The sequence below is a fragment of the Falco peregrinus genome, chromosome 14 (genome assembly GCF_023634155.1).
Source record: "Falco peregrinus isolate bFalPer1 chromosome 14, bFalPer1.pri, whole genome shotgun sequence".
Taxonomy (NCBI): Eukaryota; Metazoa; Chordata; class Aves; order Falconiformes; family Falconidae; genus Falco; species Falco peregrinus.
Window position 1 is genome coordinate 1250014 of NC_073734.1, and position 21172 is coordinate 1271185.

A 21172-nucleotide genomic window follows, 5' to 3' on the forward strand; every position below is an offset into this window, starting at 1 on the left:
AATTTGAATGTTTAAGGAATGGAGATGGTTTCCAAGTCTTTGTATTTCTGACAAGTCATATTCCAAAGTCTTTAATCACATGCAAGCTTTGCCAGACGGTAGATTACCAAACTGAAACAGCACACTAAGTAATACAAAACCATTACCGTCTCTGAGAATCAAGCACCATTTCTCAGATTCAAAAGAACTTAGGGTTTCTCTAAGAACATTTCTAGGTATATTCACCATAACTGATCTGCCATAAAACTTCAGTACTGCCCTGACACCGTTGAACACGCAGTACCACGACAAAAATGCACCGTTTGAAAGAAATGAAGAAATGATGCTCAATAGCATCTGAATGAATGTGTAGCATGGTGCAGCAAAGAAGCTGTATTAGCAAGAAATGCCAAGTATACTTTAGACAGAACACTCGTCTACAAGATGGCTTTCCAGGGTCTGCATAGATTCTCACTCACAGATACACTCTTGATCCAAAACGTTGCTACTGAGCAGTTTCTGCAGCAGCCAAGCACCGCTTTTCCAATGCGGTGGAGTAAAAGTAGCTGAAGACAAATTTCAGTCACCAAACCCACTTTTTTTTCCCCTTTAAATTAGCCACCCACTCCTTTTCTATCATGTTCAGCCTTCTCTGCCGGCTTTCAAAGAAATCTGGCAGGTCTGTGATGACAAGGCATTGTCCCACATTCCCTTATCGTTTTAGCTAGAAGGGTTCCCAGAAACCAAACCTCTTCCACGCGCGGTGTCGCACACGGACCCCGTACGCTGCTGTGCCTGGCTGCGCACACAGCCCTGACGGCAGCTGCCAGCGCACAACCACGGAAGAGCAGCTCTGAGGCCCCAGCACAAGTCACCGCTGCCGGCCGTGGCCCAACCGCCTCACTGGCCGCCTGCGCCATCGCCAGCCGGCCGGTCCCCGGTCCCCGCGCCCGCCGCCCCCACGCACCTTCCATGGTCTGGGCGTTGGTGACCTGCAGGTCGCAGTGGGTCGCCTTCAGCCTCTCGCGGCCCATGATCTGGCGCCTGAGGTCGCGCAGGGAGATGTGGGGGCCGTGAAAGGTGACCACATCGGAGTTCAGCCTGGAGGAGAACTTGTAGTGGACACACGACATGGCCGGGGCCAGGCGGTGCCCGCTCCGCGATGGCACCTCACGCAGCAGCTGGCCTCGCGGCCCCCACAGCAGGTCAGGGCCCACCGAGGGGCTGGGGCCAGCAGCGCGGGCTGAGCCCGCCGGCTCCTCCTCGCAGCCCCGGTGGGAGGACGATGGGGACAGGCCCTGGCTCGGCCTCCGCTCCCTCCTCGCACCAGCGCTGCCAGGCCAAGCTGCTCGCTATGGCAACCCAGGCGGCTCCGCATTGTGACAGAGGGGCTCAGGGGGCCACTCAGCGCCCCTGGGGGAGGGGCCTTCATCAGCCCCGCCTGGGCCGCCGGTGTCCCTGCTGTCCCCCAGCCTGTCACCGCCCCGTGCCCTGTCACCCCCCAGGGCTGCGGTGTCCCTGCTGTCACCCCCTGGGGCCTTCACCATCCTGCGTCACCTGTCAGCCCTTGCGCCTGTGGGGGCTCTCCCAACAGCCCTGGGCACATCACTGCCCCGTGCCCTGTCACCCCCCAGGCTGTCACGGCTTGCTGTCCCCTCCTGTAACCCCCAGGCTGTCACGGCCTGCTGTCCCCTCCTGTCACCCCCCAGGCTGTCACGGCCTGCTGTCCCCTCCTGTCACCCCCCAGGCTGTCACTGCCTGTTGTCCCCTCCTGTCACCCCCAGGCTGTCACGGCCTGCTGTCCCCTCCTGTCACCCCCCAGGCTGTCACGGCCTGCTGTCCCCTCCTGTCACCCCCCAGCCTGTCATGGCCTGCTGTCCCCTCCTGTCAACTCCCATGCTGCTACTGCCTGCTGTCCCCTCCTGTCACCCCCAAGCTGTCCCCAGCCGCTGACCCTTCCCGTCACCCCCAGGCTGTCCCCAACAGTTGTCCCCTCCTGTCACCCACCAGGCTGTCCCCACCAGCTGTCTCTCCCGTCACCCCCCAGGCCTGTTACTACCAGCTGTCCCCTCTTGTCACACCCAGGCTGTCCCCACCTGCTGTCCCCTCCTGTCCCAAGGCAGCCTGGGGGAGATGCTGGGGCTCTGCCGAGTGGCACTTGGCTGCCTGCACCGCAGGGACAGCGCAGGGAGGGGACATCTCGGGGTGTCGCAGTGTTGTCCTTGTTGTACTCCTCCATGGTATTAATGATGGTTCCTTTTGTAACTGGCTTTTATTCACTCTGTCTGACGGGGCTTCCTCTGGTAGAACCAGTGCCAAGAGGAAAAAAGGGCACAGTCCAGTCGCAACGGGCGCGGTGCACACTGTCATGTTTTGTAATGCTTCATAAAATAGCTTTTATTTAAATTCTGTATCTGCAGTATTTTTTCCAAAAATGTTCAGTTAAGGGAAGATGAGAGAAAGGGTGAGTCCACTAGCACGAGCGGGGAGAGCCATGTGACCTTGACCTTGAGCGGGGATAACCACGTGACCTTGACCTAGAATGACAGCCCCGACTCTTCTCTCTGCCTCTTCTTGGATATGGTGCTGATCGTGGGTAGGAATGAGAGGGGGCATGACTAGATGATTGAGAGCAGCAGCGAGGGTGGGAAGGACCTGATCTTGACTTGCAGTAGGTATGCGAACTTCTAGAGCGAGAAGAACTGGCATAGGGAGACCTGGACCTTAAAAAACAAAACGCAACACAAAGGAAATGAATGAAGTTAATTCAAAACAGTCACTCACACCATTTTTTTTTCTCCCAAATTTGTTTGGGTTTGGGGTTTTTTCCTCTCCATACGCTTATGTCAAAGCTTCTTTCAGCTGCTGATATACTGCTGCTGCAAACCGAAGAGCATGGCGGCGTGTAAAGGTTTCTGCTTACGAGCCAGAACGGCTGCTGCTGTGGTAGTGTAAAAACACGCAGGAAGGGTAAGTCTGTTCCCACTCACTTCTATCGCATGGACTGCCCTAGCTATGGATGGATTTCAGGGGTGTCTACTGGTCTCTGCTGGTACATGGACATGCAGATGTCTCACTACCCAGCATCCACCTGCAGCGCAAATCACTCTTGTTGCCGTAAGATGCAAAACAAGTGAGTCTTAATGGCTACAGCGCAGTATCAACTGTCAGGAAAGCAGGGTTTAGCCTGGAGGCAGTAAAGCTCCATTTGAAAATGCCAGCTTAGTCTATTTAACTTCACTACGTATTTGGCAATTTGTACAGCATGCAAAATGCCCCACTTCTAGCCAGTGGTAGCCAAATTCTGCACATACCTCTAGCTCCAACCAAGGCCGGTGACTGCATTTCAAGAAAAATCCTAGCTAAAAGCTTCTAAACTCAGTCTCCAGTAAGCTGACGGAATGCCACTACTCTGGGAAAGATACTGACAGCATTACTACAGAGAGCTCTTCAGATTCCTGCCCAAGGGCTTTTTAAGGACAGAAGACAGCAGCTATCTTTAGATTTTTCTTCACAAGTTATTCCACGTATGTTCATTCCTCCTCCAACTTAAGATTTCCTTACACAAGTCTGATCTTTTAATTTGTAAGAAAAATTTAAGGATGTCAGCAGAATCTGAGCAAAAGGCGCCAGTTTGCAGTCCAGGTTGCAATCCGTCTGTGCGAGATTAGACGACAGAGGCAACAAAGGCAATTCCTCTCACGTATCTCCTCCAAAGTGCTTTGAGGTAACAGTTACAGTCAGAGCACGGAGGCACAGGAATCCACACCTGTCCAGTTTCTAGCCTCCTCAGGGCTGTCAGGAGGCGAAGGATGTCACTACAGAGAAGCTTTGGCAAAAGAGACACCCGTTCCTTCTCAACTGCTGCCCAGTTATAACTATCAGTCACCTGTAATCCCTGCCATCTTTGAGCTAGTGACCTACATGTGGAGCTCCCATCACTGCTCGTCCCTTGAACCATCCAACCCACCTCAGGATAGAGAGGTGGACTGGAACTCCTCCTGATTCTTCTAGACAATCTGCTTCTCCGTTAGGGACATGCAACGCAATTCCCTGGGAAATGAATGCCTGCGCTCCTCCTGAAACTCCTCACGTGCCACCAATTCCATAGAAGAAGTGTTTGTGAACACTTCGGGTCTGGGCTTTTTCTCTTCCCTGTTAAAATCAGTTTGACCATTATTACAATTATAGTTGGATATTTATTCCAAACAGACACCAAAATACAAAACACGGCCAAGATGAGAAAATGTTTACTGCATGTAATGCCAAACACGAACATCCTAGTCAAGCAAAACGAGTTTAGAATTCCCCCAGGATTCAGGGAAAGTTCTACAGCTCCATTTGTCTTGCTTGAGTTTTGCACATTTAGCATCTGCAATGAAAAGGTCTGTTGGATAAAACACGATGCCATTTTTGCTTCTGCCAGATGCACTTTAGTGTAACTGCAGTCCAAGGTGCTAACGAAATACCAAAGCGCAAACCCGTGCAACTTCCTGGAGCCAAACACTTACTCCTTTTGAAGCCTCCATTGTTCCCGTAAAACTCCTCCCTAGACAAGGGAGGCCAACGGCATCCTGGCTTCTGCCTGAAATACGGTGGCCAGCAGGACCAGGGAAGGGATTGTCCCTCTGTACTCAGCCCTGGTGAGGCTGCACCTCCAACACTGGGTTCGGTTTTGGGCCCCTCACTACAAGAAAGACACTGAGGTGCTGCAGTGTGTCCAGAGAAGAGCAACAAAGCTGCTGAAGGCTCTGGAGCACAAGTCCTGCGAGGAGCAGCTGAGGGAACTGGGGTTGGTTAACCTGGGGAAAAGGAGGCTGAGGGGAGACCTCACTGCTCCCTGCAACTACCTGAGAGGCAGCTGTAGTGAGGTGGGGGTCGGTCTCTTTTTTTCCCAGGTAACAATTGATAGGAGGAAAGGAAATGGCCTCAAGTTGCGCCACAGGAGCTTGAGATGGGATATTCGGGAAAATTCCTTCACCAAAAGGTTTGTCAAGCGTTGGAACAGGCTGCCCAAGGAAGCGGTTGGGTCACCATCCCTGGGTGTATTAAAAGAAATGTAGAGGTGGCGCTTAGGGACCTGCTGTAATGGCAGACTTTGTAGGTTTAGGTTAACTGCTGGACTCAATGATCTTAAAGGTCTTTTCCAACTAAACCTAAATGACCCTGTGATTCTATAAAGAAAGTGCTGGTGTCGCTGGGAGGGTATTTGAATGAGTCGCTGGCCGTGCTGTTGGCTGATGACATGTTTGCAGGAGCTGGGGGATATTCTGGAGCGGGGCGGGGGTATACCCAGCAGATGGAGGCTGACCAGGTGGAAACTGAGGAGGTAGTGGTGGTGGTGGTACCGCCAGCGGGAAAGGAAGCGCCTGGGGTGGGGGAGGATGCAAGGGAGGTGGAGGCACAGGTACAGAGGCTGCTGTTGATGATGGCAGTGTCGGGGCCTGAGTCCTCTGGGTACGTGTGCTACGTGGATGTCCTCCATTTGAACTTGCAGAGAAACCCAAACCCGCGTGTCACTGTCACACTCTGCCCTGATTTTAAAGAGGAATGTGAATGAAGCGGGAGCACGGTGGCGAGCCCTTCTTGTTCTCAACCTGAGCATTTTTCTGGCAGCTTCCTGTCCATTTGAGCCTACCCTCATTTCTGGATCCTCACACTTGCCTTCCACATCCTCACCCCAAGTAGTTGCCTCAGGCTTCTCCCCCTACATTCAGCTTTGTGACTGTGGGCAGAGGCTGCCCATGCTTAAAGGAGACTCCTATCTCCCAGGTGCCAGGTGCCCACGGCTCCTCTGCCACTCCTCGATACACTTCCTACTTCACACTTCCGAGCTTCAAAGTACTGCACAGATATTAACCAAGCTTCTCTCCAACTTCCTTTCAGTTCTTCCCCACAAACTTCCTAGGTTGTTGCCTCGTGATGATCTGTTTGGCCTGGTCTTGTCCCTGAACTGTTCTTTCCTTGCTTACTGAACCTGAGAATTTTAGGTATCTCTGGGACGGATTGCTGTGTTTTCTTTGGATTTATCTTTAAGATTTTATAAACACGATGCACACTTATAATCTATCCATAACAAATACATACCAAAAGGAAGAACTAACTGGTAGGGCAATAACAGCAAAAACAGATTCCTCTCTCTCCAACGGAGAGAAAGCAGCTTGGCTATTTGAGATGACTAGACTAAAGAAATTCAAAATGGTCATAAAAAAACAGCACTGACTCTTCCAACAATTTGCTCCATCACTAAGTCATTAAGAATCAAATGTTGGAGGCTGACTTCAATTGGGAAATCAGTTTCTTCAGCCCTATCCAGCCAGTAAGTAATTCGAAAGGGTGGCTTTGCACCTCATCCTGTCGTTATGTTTAATTTTGATATATACTTACGGTTTCCTCCAAAAGCGTTTCTTTTTCAGAGTCTACTTTTGGGTCACATACTGGAGTTTTATTTGTAATCGTTTTACTGCAAGCACAGATCCCCTTTGTTAGAGCCAACTCAAGCTGAGCCACTTAAAAATGAATTGCCACTTGTATTCTCCACAGCTATCTGTGCATACGCATTTCATTATAAATCAGCTACTGTAGAAGTAATGTAGGTGTTACAGCCTGGTTTAACAGGTTACAAGTCGTCAGAGACTGAATTTCTGTGAAATACTTACAGTCCCCAGCCTGGTCTGCCACCTGCTGAGCGAACCGCACTGGCTCTCATCGGATGACCTTTTGGAGTGGGGAGAGGAAAAAGAAATAAATCCCATTCAGTTCATCTGAAGATAATTTTTTTAGAAGAAATTCTAAAGTTACGGTCACTCACCAGGTGTGGGTATTTTTTGCTCTTGGGGGCCCAGAAGACATGGTACTGCCGGTTGTCTTGCTACAGGAACCGGAAAGCCCTTGTGAATAAATGCAAACAGTTGGAAAATAAGCTCTAATAAATACTGTATTTCAAAAGCATATGTTGAAATAAAACTTAACAGACCGCTGACTGACAGAGAGGAAGATTTAGAAAGTTTGGTGGCAGTCACCTGAGCAGCAGGTGTCACAGTCACAAGTGGTCGTGCAGGCAGTGACGGCGGCTGTTGCTGCTGCTGCTGCTGAATCTCCTTATGGAGCCCTGTTGTGTAGCCGGTTCCATTGTGGAAGTTGTTCACAGCCTAGAGGCAGAAGAACATGGACAAAAAGATCAAAGTGTCAGATTATGATGACAATAGATGAAGAAAAGCCTCCACAGGGTAAAATGACTTGTATAGTCCTGTACATGCTATCAAGCCTAGAGTAAAGCAGCACACAGAGATAGGAACACATCACATGAAACACTGCTATTAAGGACTGGTAGCTCAGAGTATCTGTAGTTAAAGGACTTCAGTGTTAACAGCGAATCTGAGAGGCAGGCAAGCATGTTTAGACAAAAGTTTGACCTGAGTTTGCCTGATTATCTCTAAAGAGTTGTCAGCTTCTGTAACAACAGACAATGCATTTGAAAAGTAAATGCAGCCTTATTCAGTTTATCCTTCTTTAAGGAGATGTCAATAATTCCCTCCCTTTCAGCTTTTTACAAACAGACTTTCCTTACAAACAGTTGATGAAAAAGTCACCACGTTACCTGGCGCAGGAAGTTGTTGGCAACTAAAGCGTCAGGAGAAACACCTGTCTGATGACACGCCGGGCAAGTATGTTCCTCCGATTCCAGTAAAGCTGTTCTAATACCTGTGTGTAATTAGAAGCGTCAAAATAGGTTTCAGCCAAAGTAGGGAAATCTTTGGGGTTCTCATCAATTATAAGAACACACAGACGATTAATGGCTGGATATGGTCTTGAATGGAGAGCATGAAGCTATAAATGTTCATTAGTGTAAAAAATGCCCAGTATGCAGCAAATCGCTATACAGTTTTGACATTTCCCTGTTGTAACAGCTGAAGACCATAGAGTGGGCTGTGTCCTGATGTTTGGACTAGTCTTTTTTCTACTACCGAGTACAGCAAGAAGCCACCAACATCAAGGCTAATGAACGAAGCACATCTCAAAAAGCCATGAGTCGGTTCGAGTTTTGAAGGTTTAACCAACTCCTGTGGCAAAGAATGTAGATTAAATGCCCGACTGCCTCTTTGTGGCGGACCAGAGTCAGTCACCAGAGCTGGCTCTATAGTTGTGTATGAGAGAAAGAGCTGTGGACAAACTACGTGCATTCCATATCTAATACTGTATTCACCTGCACAATTATGCAGTCTTCTCGTACTCGACCTTCCGCATGTGAAGAAGATTTGATTAGATACACAGAAAGGGAAAAAAGCTCTTTGGCCTTTGGGTTTTTTTTTTTTCCCCCCCCATTACGGAGAAGAGGCCTTTCCTACTCCGGGCGTACTGAAGTATGAAATAGACCTGGTAGCACAGGTGATCTCCTATTCCTGCTTTCAGAAGATCTGATGTGGTGTTTTGGATTAAAAAACACGGGAGGGGAGTTTACTCCTTACATTACATTACGCACTTACATTCATCACAATAACTTGCTCCACAGCATGGAATAAGCGCTGCATCCGTCACTGGATCTTTACAAATGGGACATAACAACTCGTTTGGAACAGGCCTGTCTGCGGAGGAGGAGGAGGGCTCCTCTGGTAAAAAGGGTGGCTTTTCCTTTTTCTCTCTAGCATAAGCTTCCCTGGAGGGCAGGTGGGGAAGGAAAAAGAAAAAAGTGAAAGATGGGAAAGGAAAAATTTTCCAAGCTTTGGATTTTATCAAACAAAGGTAATAGATGGAAGTCTTCTCACTCCACATTGGCTTTCTACAACGTAGGCGTTTACGCTAAATGACTTCTCTAGAGCCACACTATCAGAAGAAGAAGGAGGGGGGAACATTTTTCCTTCTGCAGAACTCTCCCATCCGTTGGATCAACTACGAAATGAGCTCAGACTAGAAAAATAATTGCTTGACAGCTAGAGAGCAGGGGGAAGGAATCCCACCTCTCCTTTGCCAGAGGGTAAGTGCAAATTGCTGGATCAGGGTAAAGTTCGTCCCCAAGTAATTTCATTTTGTAAATGAAAGAAGTCTGTGCTACAGCTTCTACAACAGGAGATCCATGACAGAAAAAGGGAAGTGCTACCGAGTGCACTTTCCAACAGCCACTCCTGTCAGCACACAGCAGTAATTTCTTAGTTTATAGCAACAGGAACACTTCAGCCCGTTTCACACATGAGATTTGTTAAAAGTCAGAGGAGGAGGAAATCTCAGTCCAAGGGCTATTTGTTAAATTTTGCAAGAAGCCTTTGAAACATAAACCAGAAGCAAAATGAGCATTCAGAGAGAATGATGCCAGCTGGAAACACTACTGAAATGCCTTGCAGAAATACAGGTTCTTAGCATACCCCAAGGTCAGCCAGCTTCCCGGGGCATGAACAGTAGGACTACTCTATTTCAATATGGGAAAGTATTGCAGATTTTAAGGTTAAGATACGACGGTAGTGCTTCCTCCCTCGTAATTAGAGGCTGGCCACCTCGGCTGCATTGCCACTCAGACATTTACGCATGGTTGCTCTCATTCGCATTTTGGTCGGTCCGATTAATTCCATACTTACGCATTAATAGTTGGTATTGCGTATTTCCCAGCCTTTGTCAGCATGGCACCTTTTGTGTTGGGATCCTTCACCTCCACCAGGAAACTCCTTGGAATTCCGGTGCTCCTTTTAATTCTGCGAACAGGCTCCACATTTTTGTCCTGTTGAGAACAGAAATGCAGACATCTCTCCTCTTCAGACGCACACTTAAAATGACGTTTCAGAGATAATTTTAAGCAGCGAAAGCCTTTAATCCCCTCCTTTTACCTAACATAATGGCTGCTCGACTCAAACTCCTGCTTTCCCCAGCGAGCATAGCCAGGACGTACCACAGGTTTGAGCAGAGTTTTGAACCCAGTCGTCATTCTTTGGCTTAACTTCAGGACCCTTCAGGGTGAAACAGCCCTTTGCTCACCGTCCGCTCAGAGCAGAGGCACAAACCTGTTCCCCCTCCAAAGCCCCTGGGCAACGTGTGAGAGCTTAATTCAGGGTCTCCAAATCAGCCCCCACGGAAACTTACATTCACATCTATATAGGAAGGCTGAATTCATCCCTCCTGCACGTACATTCAGGGACTGATGTTAAACGGCATGAATATTCAGCCAGAGGCTTCTGTAGTTAAAACTGACAGATACTCAATAGACGGGGTCGACAGAAACCTCTTGTTTTTAGAGGAAATACCAACAACTTTGAACTGTCATTAGAAAGAGTTAGAACCAGGAACATTTCCAGTACTATTGAAATAGTTACAAATATGTATGAAAGTTCACTGAGAAAGATCTATGGACATCTTTAATGTCTGTGACCTAGAGAAAAAAAAAGTTTCACATTTAGAATTCCAAGTTTCCCTTGAATTTGGGAGGGCTTTGCAACATTGCCATGTAACATTTTGCCCCGAGAGAAACAATTCTTACTGGGAGTGTTCATGTCTTTGTCACATAAATGCCAAGGTAAAAAACCCTAAGAGCTCGGTAACACCAGAGGCCTGCCCCAATCTTACCCTATTTACCGGGCAGTTCTTGGCATAGTGGCCAGGTTTTCCACAGCAAAAGCAACTGGATGATGGTGGAGGCAGATCCAAGGGTTCCCTCAAGTAACTAGAAGGTTTGGGGAAAAAAAGGAAAAGGTATGCATGTGTCTCTCTTCTTAAAAGAAACATCTCCATACTTTTTCCATAACCTTTGAAGATCACATTTGATACTTACTTGGATGGATCGTATTCATGGCAGGACTGTATCATCATCGCCTTTATCTTATCCTCTTCGGAAGCATTGGCTTCAGCCAGGTTGGCAGTCTGTTTAACAGGTAATGGTTATTTGACACACACATTAGGCTACAAATAGGCTCTCTTTGTACCTTACATAAAGACTTGTGAAGCCAATCCAAGTTTTGTCCAAGCGGACTGAAGCTATGTGTAGAAAAAAGCCCACCAGCCAGCATTTTGAAGCTGGTCTTTAAGCTCCAGACTAGTCAAAGAAGCTAGCCATGGTACATTTAACTGAGAAAGATGTGTGCAAGTAGCAGTATTTACATTCTGCAGTGTCAAAAGGACACACAACTTCAGAGTCGTGGCAGTTGGTTTTGCTTGCTGAAATTCAGCTTCAGACCCAGAAGCATTAAAAGGAATCAAGCTTTCTATAATCCCTCAGCAAGAGAAAAGATTCTTTTCAGCAGACATCTGACCATCATGTGCTGTAGGCAGTCCAAACCGCACGGTTCCGCCCCCTCCCCCACCGCCACTCGCTTCTTCATAGGAAGTGACTGAACTACAATTTTTTTCCAGTTGTCACTGTCCTTTTAACACGCAAATTGTAATATAAACCTTACGCAGAACTAGATCTTTGAACTATGGAAGCCAGATGGTTTTTTTTACACAGTACTTCTTCAAATGTTTCTATTACACACTAGTCCAGATACAAGCAGGGTCAAAGGGGGTGACTGTAAATTATTTGGAACTTCAAGCACCTATCCTACAGACCAACTGCTCATGTTTTCCTTTTTACACGCATTCACTCACGAAAGCAACCAACTAGTTTCCACATGTTATTTCATCTAGCTGTTCCATATACGCAGGAACATAATCCAGATCTCCATCTATGAAATCATTTCCAGTAACATTTGCAGAGAACTTTTATAGACACTTGACTGATTTGTCTGAACCCAAATGGTTTACAAAACACATCCAAAACCCACAACACATTTCTAGGAACAGACCACCATTCAAATATGGCATTCAATACATAGTCATAACAAAGCAGAAAAGTTCTTACTACACATTGCCTCCTGTGCCAGCCTGCACTAAAGAGGCTAGGGTAACAGTTCGGAGCTGCTTTGTTACCTATCTCCGTATTTCTGAAATCTTTGAATTTCTCAAAAGCTTGGACAGGTTTCCACATTTTAGAGTAAATTTCACATGACTTTACAGAACCAAGGGACAGCCCTGAGGGAGACCAATGTCTTTTGGTGGCTGCTTCCCAAACTAATTCTGCACACACCTCCACCCCCACCCCCACCCTGCCGCAAAATGTTAATTAACACAATTAAATTTATTAAGAAAATAAATAAATGCAGCGAGCGAGGGAAGACGTTCCCAGTGGGAAGGATTTCTTTCTCTTGGACATGAGCTCTGGCCTTCATTTTCAGAGGAAAGAACTAGCTCCTCTGCGTTAGGCCCTGCCTTCTCTAGTCTTTGTAACTTTAAAGACTATGCTTTTAATCACTTCTGTGGCTAGCACTGCGCCTCTTCACCAAGTGCAATCACTAGTGTTTCCCCAGACAACGTTACACGTTGCTGAGCATAAAATACAAGCAGTTCCATTACAAAATATGCTTTCAGGCGGTCACGTCTGCTGATGTGCCTCGCATAAACACTGGCACAGTCCTATCAACAATTAGGTGCACTTGCACACTTTTCACAGTCTGCATGTAAACAAATTAGGTTGCGTCGTCCTCTATCTGTATGCCACAATTCAAGCAGTCCCGCACCATTCAAAGAATGGATCTGTAACTGTAATGACTGAAAATTCAAAAACAGCCATGCAATTGTCCATGTTCCAGAAACACGTCTGTTCCGGCTGTTGCAAAGGCCCTAGAAATGTCCATGACTTACAGCCAATTAAATCCTGCTGTAAAAATGGTGTTAGTTTCCAATGAACAATGAGCGGGACGTATGAAAAATGGTAAACAGCTTCTGAAGTGCTGCTTCTTTGTGTCTTGCAGATGAGTAACACTGCAGCATTACACTGAGGCCAATAAGGTGCTCCCCTTCCATCTTCCCAAGCTGGGAACTACTCTCTACAGGATAGTATCAAAGTAATATTTTAAAGTTAGGAGAAACACTCTGAATTATTAACAATTAATGTTTTGCTCATATTACAGCAGTTATCCAGCTAGAGAGCACAGTGTAAGGTTTGAAAATACAAGGATACACACCCACACCCACCCCTTTCTTTTTAACACGATTTCACAAGCAAGTACATCTAAGCATACCTTAATAAGCTGGGCCAGAGAAAGAGGTGCGGAAGGGTCGCCAATCTATTCAGAAAAATTAAACACATACTCAAGTTCTACAATCAAAACAGAGCAATAGTTCACCCCTACTGCTGTATGAAAGCCTGCGCTATATCCTCTGAGTGTCACTGGAAGAGCCACCTCCAAGCCAGTGGAATTTATACTTGTTCAAAACAAAGTCCAAACCTTAAACAGCTTAAGTATGCCTACGTTGTTAATGAGAAGAAACTAAAGCAACCAACCCCTCCTGAGATCAACCTATTGCTCAGAATACCTCAGAGGGGGACCCTTGTCAAATGCTCACAACTGCTTAAAAGACGGAGGGTTAAGGAAGCTGTCCATTTGCAGCTCGAAAGGATCTAAAAAAATTATTTCCGTTTATTTGAGTAGGAAGTGTCACTACAGGAAACATTGTCAGTGCAGTTTATAAATTAATCAGTTAATAGCTCATCATTTACTAAATGCACACAAGTATGATTCATGAATGCAGTATAGTTTTTGCGCTGTCTTTCATTTACTTTCATTAGACCCCAAGTTCACGAATTTCTAGATTAAGTTATCCTAAGAGCTTACAAAGTGATCAGATCCAGTGACCTAGAGCTCATGTAATGCCTCACTCCATTCTAGTGAAGAACAAGCAGTTATACTTACAGATGAAAACCAACCACCACCACAAAGTAATGTTTGTACTATGAGGGCTATTTTGAAATGCATCGTTGCACGTAGCATACCCCCCAAGGGCCAAGTGGAGATCTAGGCCATTACTAGTCAAGTGTCTCCTCGAGTTACTTATTCATGTCTTAGCAGCAGAACAACAGTGTTTTCTGACCGGAAGAAAAATGCTGCCCCTTTTCCAAATGTAAATTCAAAGTGGTGGCGTACTGAAGAGTGGCACCAAGTTCAGTGGTGCAAACCTTGAACCTACAAGCTCTAAAAATGAGCATACATTATCGGTACAACACACAGTCACACAAGAAATATTCTAGCCTATTCAGTACGAAATGCAATGCGTTGCTAGGCACAAATACCATTATTCACATTAGAACCGCGCAAATGTTGGCATTGCTCAGTTTTCACTATGCTGAATCAAATACATTGGATTTACAGCATACACTATGTTTCACTGGAAAGTATGTTTGAGATATATATATTATAAATATTATATATAAAACATATATATTTTATATATTTTTATATACATTAAAAAATTAGTACAAGGCTACATTTCTTAGAATTAGGTGCAGCATGTAGCAAAAAGTTTCAGCTTGTGTTTTTACATACCTCTTTTGATGTTCTACTCGCTGGCCCAGTTCGACTTCTAGAAGAAGAAAGAAAGATGATCAGAACTTAAAATAAAGCACTCGCAACCAACATAAAGCAGGGAAAACAGTTTATAAAACCTGAACATCAAAACATTGTGTACTGGTAGTCTTATGAATATGGAAATTTATTTCTATACATAAAGTGTGCTCTCCTGGTGCATTCAGTGCAATTGAAATAAAACCCAAAATCCCATTCCTTCTTTGCCCCCAATGACTCTAAGATACAGAATACAGCAGTGCAAGGAGAAGTCCTCAGATATTTTCTTTCTGCTCTCTAAGTACCAAAACTGTGAAGACTGTGCTACATTTTTCTGTTCTTAAATAGTCAGCCATCCAAATACGAAGGCACCTTCAGGCAATCTGTATAGCCCCACTACCACAAATAGGTACCAGATAGAGCACTTTGGTTTCTACACTCCTCTGACAAAACGAGAACAGTTGTCTGTAGAAAAGTGTTTCTTGGTGGAAGCCCAAGCACTGTGTTCAGGTACCTACCATACTTAGCCTAAAGTGACTACAAATAGCAGTAGAAACATCACCTGAAAGCAGTTCCTAGGATTTTCTGAGATCGAGGAGGCCTGTGTTAAAAAAGTAAGAAAAAAAGTCTTGATTACCAGAACTTCCTTTAAGATCATCTTGAACATGCTACAATATTTTAGGGAACACTTATGACACACAAGCCCTTGCCGAGATTCCACATACTCATTGGTCTGTACCTGCATGCTACTCATGAATCAAACATGCAACCGCCCATCTAGTTAACAAACAATTCATACCTCATCCAAAGCGTCCCACGAGCAGAGGCAACCCAAAGGCTGCTGTGCAAGTCCTGCACAAATAGAAAGGCTCATACTTCCTGCCACTGCTACACCACCACCAGGCTCGCAAGTACAGCCACGTACCTCCTGAAGATGAGGAAGCGCGAGGAAAAGCTTTAGATTACCACACCATGGTTTCTTCATCCACTTGCCTTGAGGAAGATACTACAAGGTGACTAACACATTCCTGAAGGCCTCTCCACCACGACAGCATGCATTCACCATTCCCAAACATTAACAACTCTACCAGTTGTTTCCACAATGGTTCCAGCTGAAGGAATAGAAAGCTGACCTGCCTGATCCATTTGCAACTTTAGCAGAGCAGCGGCATTCATCCCTTATCCCCACGTGCAGGTGCTTCTTGGATCTTTGATGCTAGTGGCACCTAGCCTCTCATTTTAGGGCAGCATTCCAACACCAGGAGAGGGTGTCATCCAACCAGAAATGGAGGCTATATTGACAAGACAGCACTAAGCATCCCGATCTAAATTAACCCCCCAAACAAGGCCATGCTTAGCAGCACAGTGCTGTGGCATCCAGAAACTCTTGGCAGTGCCTGAAAGCACTAATATGCCCAAAGCTTACAGGAGAGCCACATAAATTCAGGGGGGTTTGCTTGCAGATGCTTCATGGGTACTAGGATGCTGCTGTACTGTTTGTTTGAGACACACTGAAACTCGCCGGTATACTTTATTTATTGAGAACTAACATTAGAAAGACACGGCATAACCACAAGTCAATAATATCTACTAATGGTGGAGGAGAGGTCTGTCTTGAAGAAGGCTGGAAAACATGACCATTCAAACCATGCTGACGCAGCTGATACAGAACTGGACTGGACGAATACATCGATGACAGCAACAATGCTGTAGTCAGGCTTACATTTGAATATCTGCAATTGTAATCAGATTCTCTGTCCTCCATAAATCTGAGGAATACAGCAATAATACCTGGAGCACAGAGAGCAGCTTAGGGTGAAATCAAACTTAGAAAGGTAACTACTAACATTTGGGAATGTGCTCAACTGCTTTCTGAGCTTCAGGTTTGGAAAAGATCAACTGCTCCTTCACCGTCCTGGCACAAAAGGCAATACGCTTTAGGACGTTGCTCTTTTTCTCTTGCCCGACACAGGCATTGTCTTTAGGAAACTAATAGGAATCACTTAAGAATGAAACTTCTTGTTCGCACGGTTTGCCAGCTGGCCACTCTCAGTCTTTCCTCTGGAGACAGCATGCAGCCCCGCCACCCCCACCCCTCTGGGGTGTAAGAATACCCTGCCCCCCCGCCCCCAAACAAAGGAAGCAGTCAAACACTGGGACTCGGACTGCTGGCAGATGGGAACCAATTACCAGTTCACACTGCAATGTGTCTCTCCGTTTACTCTAAAAGCAATACAAGCAAAAGCATAAAATAAGGAATCTCTCTGCATAGAGGAAACAGGACGGAGAACTTGACTCTCAGAAAAACCAAGCCCAAGAACAAACCCAATTCAAACGTCTGAACAGCTACCACTGTTGGACTTTGAATGCCACGTCCCAGCGGGCTGAAAAATCTAAGTCTGCTTTGGGACAGATACATTCAAATCTGCCCTGTCACAACACAATTTAACAGCAGCTTTAACAAGAAAGAGACAACCGGAATGCCTCCGTAAACCAACAGCCACAAAGAAGGTGAACACACTGAAACCCCTCCCAAAGAACACAACGCGTTATGGCTACTTACCCAAGGTCTGTCTTGCCGGTAGCTTTAACTCCTCTAACAGGGACTCTCCTAACAGTTACCGATGAGTGCCTTGGAATCAGGGCATTGTCATCTGTGTATTCTGAAAACAACATCAATACAGAGAAAGCATCAGTCAGTTCGTAAGAGTGATATTAATATGTCATGACATAGCACTTCAGGGAACCCTTTACGGATAGAAAAGCAACATTTTACACACAGCGTCATGCTTTTATCATGTCCACACACTCACGGTACCTTTCCAGAAATCTTCAGGTCTGATAGTCAAACACAAGCAGCAAAATCTTTTCCATTTGTTTTGAATCGTTTCAATGCCAACAGCAAAATGGTCTCTAAAGTCACTAAAGCAGAGTCTGCTAAAACATGAGGCTCTTTCCTGATCTAACTTTCATTGCTTTTGCTCCTGTTAGCTTACAAAACCCTAGAACATGTCTCTATAATAGCGAGCACGGAAGAGGACACCCCCACCCCGCCTCCCACCTTTTAAAACACATCCCAACCATCCATTTTGCCTTCCCACCATCTTCAAAAAGAGTCCACCATCTCTTTTTTTTCCCCCCAGTGATGTGTAAAATCCTGTTTACTTTTAGCTTCTATTAGCATTGCTTCTACTACGAGATTTCCGTGATCACGCGGCTCGGAAAACTCTGAACAAGTTGGCCATCTTCACTCAAGGTTCACTGAAGGGTCTTTCCAAGATCATGCCAACATTTAGTCAGGACTCCTGCACAAAGTTATAAAACCCACTACCATATCTCCACAGGGAGGATCTCCAAGAACCCCCTTTAGGCAGAGCATCCAGGCCTAGTTCTTTCCTTCATCTTCTGAAGGTGACTTTAAGCACGTAGATGCTGTCCAATAAAAACGGAAAGTCACGGTTATGTATAAAACCCCAAAATCTGGCATACACATAAATGACACCGAAATGTATTCCTTAGCTTTGCTCTGACAACCGCTGGGGGATTTTTGCATTTTCACGGGGAAAACACCCTTACAAAAGTTCCAGTAAGCATCTGTGTCACAACCTGTACGTCTGCCTCTACCTGCATGTCTGTCTCTACTGCTGTATATGACACGCGATCCCGTAACACCCCCAAGACCCCTAACACCGTGCTGTTAAGTCTGCTCACAGATACTCTCCTGAACCTACTTTACCTATCTGTAGGTAAACAGCGTCTTTAGGTCCAACCACTTGAAAGGCTGGAGCCAAAGTTACAGTTACCGCAGCAGGCATGTTATTCTGTTTAAGTTTTAATACATCAAAGAGGAAGAGGAAAAAATCCTATGAGTACACATTGTAAAGACAAGACTGTTGTGGGAATGTCACAGAACCACAGGAAAAAAGAAAAAAAAACCCCAACCGATAAAATTTGAATGTTTAAGGAATGGAGATGGTTTCCAAGTCTTTGTATTTCTGACAAGTCATATTCCAAAGTCTTTAATCACATGCAAGCTTTGCCAGACGGTAGATTACCAAACTGAAACAGCACACTAAGTAATACAAAACCATTACCGTCTCTGAGAATCAAGCACCATTTCTCAGATTCAAAAGAACTTAGGGTTTCTCTAAGAACATTTCTAGGTATATTCACCATAACTGATCTGCCATAAAACTTCAGTACTGCCCTGACACCGTTGAACACGCAGTACCACGACAAAAATGCACCGTTTGAAAGAAATGAAGAAATGATGCTCAATAGCATCTGAATGAATGTGTAGCATGGTGCAGCAAAGAAGCTGTATTAGCAAGAAATGCCAAGTATACTTTAGACAGAACACTCGTCTACAAGATGGCTTTCCAGGGTCTGCATAGATTCTCACTCACAGATACACTCTTGATCCAAAACGTTGCTACTGAGCAGTTTCTGCAGCAGCCAAGCACCGCTTTTCCAATGCGGTGGAGTAAAAGTAGCTGAAGACAAATTTCAGTCACCAAACCCACTTTTTTTTCCCCTTTAAATTAGCCACCCACTCCTTTTCTATCATGTTCAGCCTTCTCTGCCGGCTTTCAAAGAAATCTGGCAGGTCTGTGATGACAAGGCATTGTCCCACATTCCCTTATCGTTTTAGCTAGAAGGGTTCCCAGAAACCAAACCTCTTCCACGCGCGGTGTCGCACACGGACCCCGTACGCTGCTGTGCCTGGCTGCGCACACAGCCCTGACGGCAGCTGCCAGCGCACAACCACGGAAGAGCAGCTCTGAGGCCCCAGCACAAGTCACCGCTGCCGGCCGTGGCCCAACCGCCTCACTGGCCGCCTGCGCCATCGCCAGCCGGCCGGTCCCCGGTCCCCGCGCCCGCCGCCCCCACGCACCTTCCATGGTCTGGGCGTTGGTGACCTGCAGGTCGCAGTGGGTCGCCTTCAGCCTCTCGCGGCCCATGATCTGGCGCCTGAGGTCGCGCAGGGAGATGTGGGGGCCGTGAAAGGTGACCACATCGGAGTTCAGCCTGGAGGAGAACTTGTAGTGGACACACGACATGGCCGGGGCCAGGCGGTGCCCGCTCCGCGATGGCACCTCACGCAGCAGCTGGCCTCGCGGCCCCCACAGCAGGTCAGGGCCCACCGAGGGGCTGGGGCCAGCAGCGCGGGCTGAGCCCGCCGGCTCCTCCTCGCAGCCCCGGTGGGAGGACGATGGGGACAGGCCCTGGCTCGGCCTCCGCTCCCTCCTCGCACCAGCGCTGCCAGGCCAAGCTGCTCGCTATGGCAACCCAGGCGGCTCCGCATTGTGACAGAGGGGCTCAGGGGGCCACTCAGCGCCCCTGGGGGAGGGGCCTTCATCAGCCCCGCCTGGGCCGCCGGTGTCCCTGCTGTCCCCCAGCCTGTCACCGCCCCGTGCCCTGTCACCCCCCAGGGCTGCGGTGTCCCTGCTGTCACCCCCTGGGGCCTTCACCATCCTGCGTCACCTGTCAGCCCTTGCGCCTGTGGGGGCTCTCCCAACAGCCCTGGGCACATCACTGCCCCGTGCCCTGTCACCCCCCAGGCTGTCACGGCTTGCTGTCCCCTCCTGTAACCCCCAGGCTGTCACGGCCTGCTGTCCCCTCCTGTCACCCCCCAGGCTGTCACGGCCTGCTGTCCCCTCCTGTCACCCCCCAGGCTGTCACTGCCTGTTGTCCCCTCCTGTCACCCCCAGGCTGTCACGGCCTGCTGTCCCCTCCTGTCACCCTCGATGCTGCCACTGCCTGCTGTCCCCTCCTGTCACCACGCAGGCTGTCATGGCCTGCTGTCCCCTCCCAGGTTTTCACGGCCTGCTGTCCCCTCCTGTCACCTCCCAGGCTGTCATGGCCTGCTGTCCCCTCCTGTCACCACCCAGGCTGTCACTGCCTGCTGTCCCCTCCGGTAACCCCCAGGCCTGTCCCTGCCTACTGTCCCCTCTGGTCACACTCCACACTGCCACTGCCTGCTGTCCCCTCCTGTCATCCCCAGGCTGTCACTACCTGGTGACATAAGCTACATAAGATAAAAAAGAAAAAAGAAAAAAACCAAAACGAAAACGTGCTTAGGTGAACACCAAAACACCCATGACTTTCTCAGACTCTTCACTACCCCACATGTGAGTCAAGGGACAGGATCTCCCAAAGGCTCTTTTGCAGGCACTTCCTGAAGACACCCCCACCCCCCACCCCACCCTGCTTTTCTACAAGTGCACAAAGAGGTGAAGAAGAGTTTCATGTTTAAGTTAAAGGAGGCAGTTTCTGAAATTAGCTTAGGTGAAAAAAACAAGGTGGTGTACTCATGGATTTTCTCCTCTGCAAGGCCATGAAGAAAACATGAACCGCAGTCCCCAAAGGCAAAGGAGCAAACTGAGGGAGAGCAGCTCATCGGCGCCTTTCAGAGCTTCAGCAGTCTGGGGAAATGGGAAAAAAACCCCATACAAAGATAAACAGCAGCCAAGAAGCACTTTTATAAAATGCATATTGGGGCCTGTTCCAGACCTCAGAATGACTTTCAATATTGCTTTGCATGACTATTAGACCAAGGCCTAAAGTGGCGTGATAGCTTCTGCTTGCCGGGGCATGAGAAGATCACTCAAATGAGCGACACAGTAACAAGTAAACACCAAAGGCAACAGCGGAGCTTACCATTTCCCTCCACTGGCGACCAGCTGTGCAGTAAACCAGCTTAACCAGCCTCCCTAAGGATGGCTCTAAAGTCACTGAAAAGGAAAAAAAGAAGGTAAGTTCCTAGCCTGGAATGCAAAGGCACCATCTTGGCTCCCAGGCAGGTGGCACTGATGGCCCAGCAGGGTCATGTCCCC

At 47.3% G+C, this 21172-nt stretch overlaps 1 protein-coding gene and 1 long non-coding RNA gene across 2 annotated transcripts; both read right to left on the bottom strand.

The window, feature by feature from the left end:
* Window positions 1-7004: 7004 nt before the first annotated feature.
* Window positions 7005-8631, bottom strand: LOC129785659 (uncharacterized). The gene is made up of 3 exons (XR_008749825.1): window positions 8466-8631; window positions 7580-7683; window positions 7005-7090 (listed from the first exon to the last, which is right to left on the bottom strand). It is a non-coding gene; the product is annotated as an uncharacterized LOC129785659 (long non-coding RNA).
* Window positions 8632-15224: 6593 nt separating this feature from the next.
* LOC129785693 (E3 ubiquitin-protein ligase RBBP6-like) lies at window positions 15225-19449 on the bottom strand. Its single transcript, XM_055818991.1, has 3 exons — window positions 19231-19449; window positions 16900-16999; window positions 15225-15264 (listed from the first exon to the last, which is right to left on the bottom strand). The coding sequence occupies exons 1-3, from the start codon at window positions 19394-19396 to the stop codon at window positions 15225-15227; spliced, it is 306 nt and encodes a 101-aa protein (XP_055674966.1). The 5' UTR covers window positions 19397-19449.
* Between the last annotated feature and the right edge of the window lie 1723 nt (window positions 19450-21172).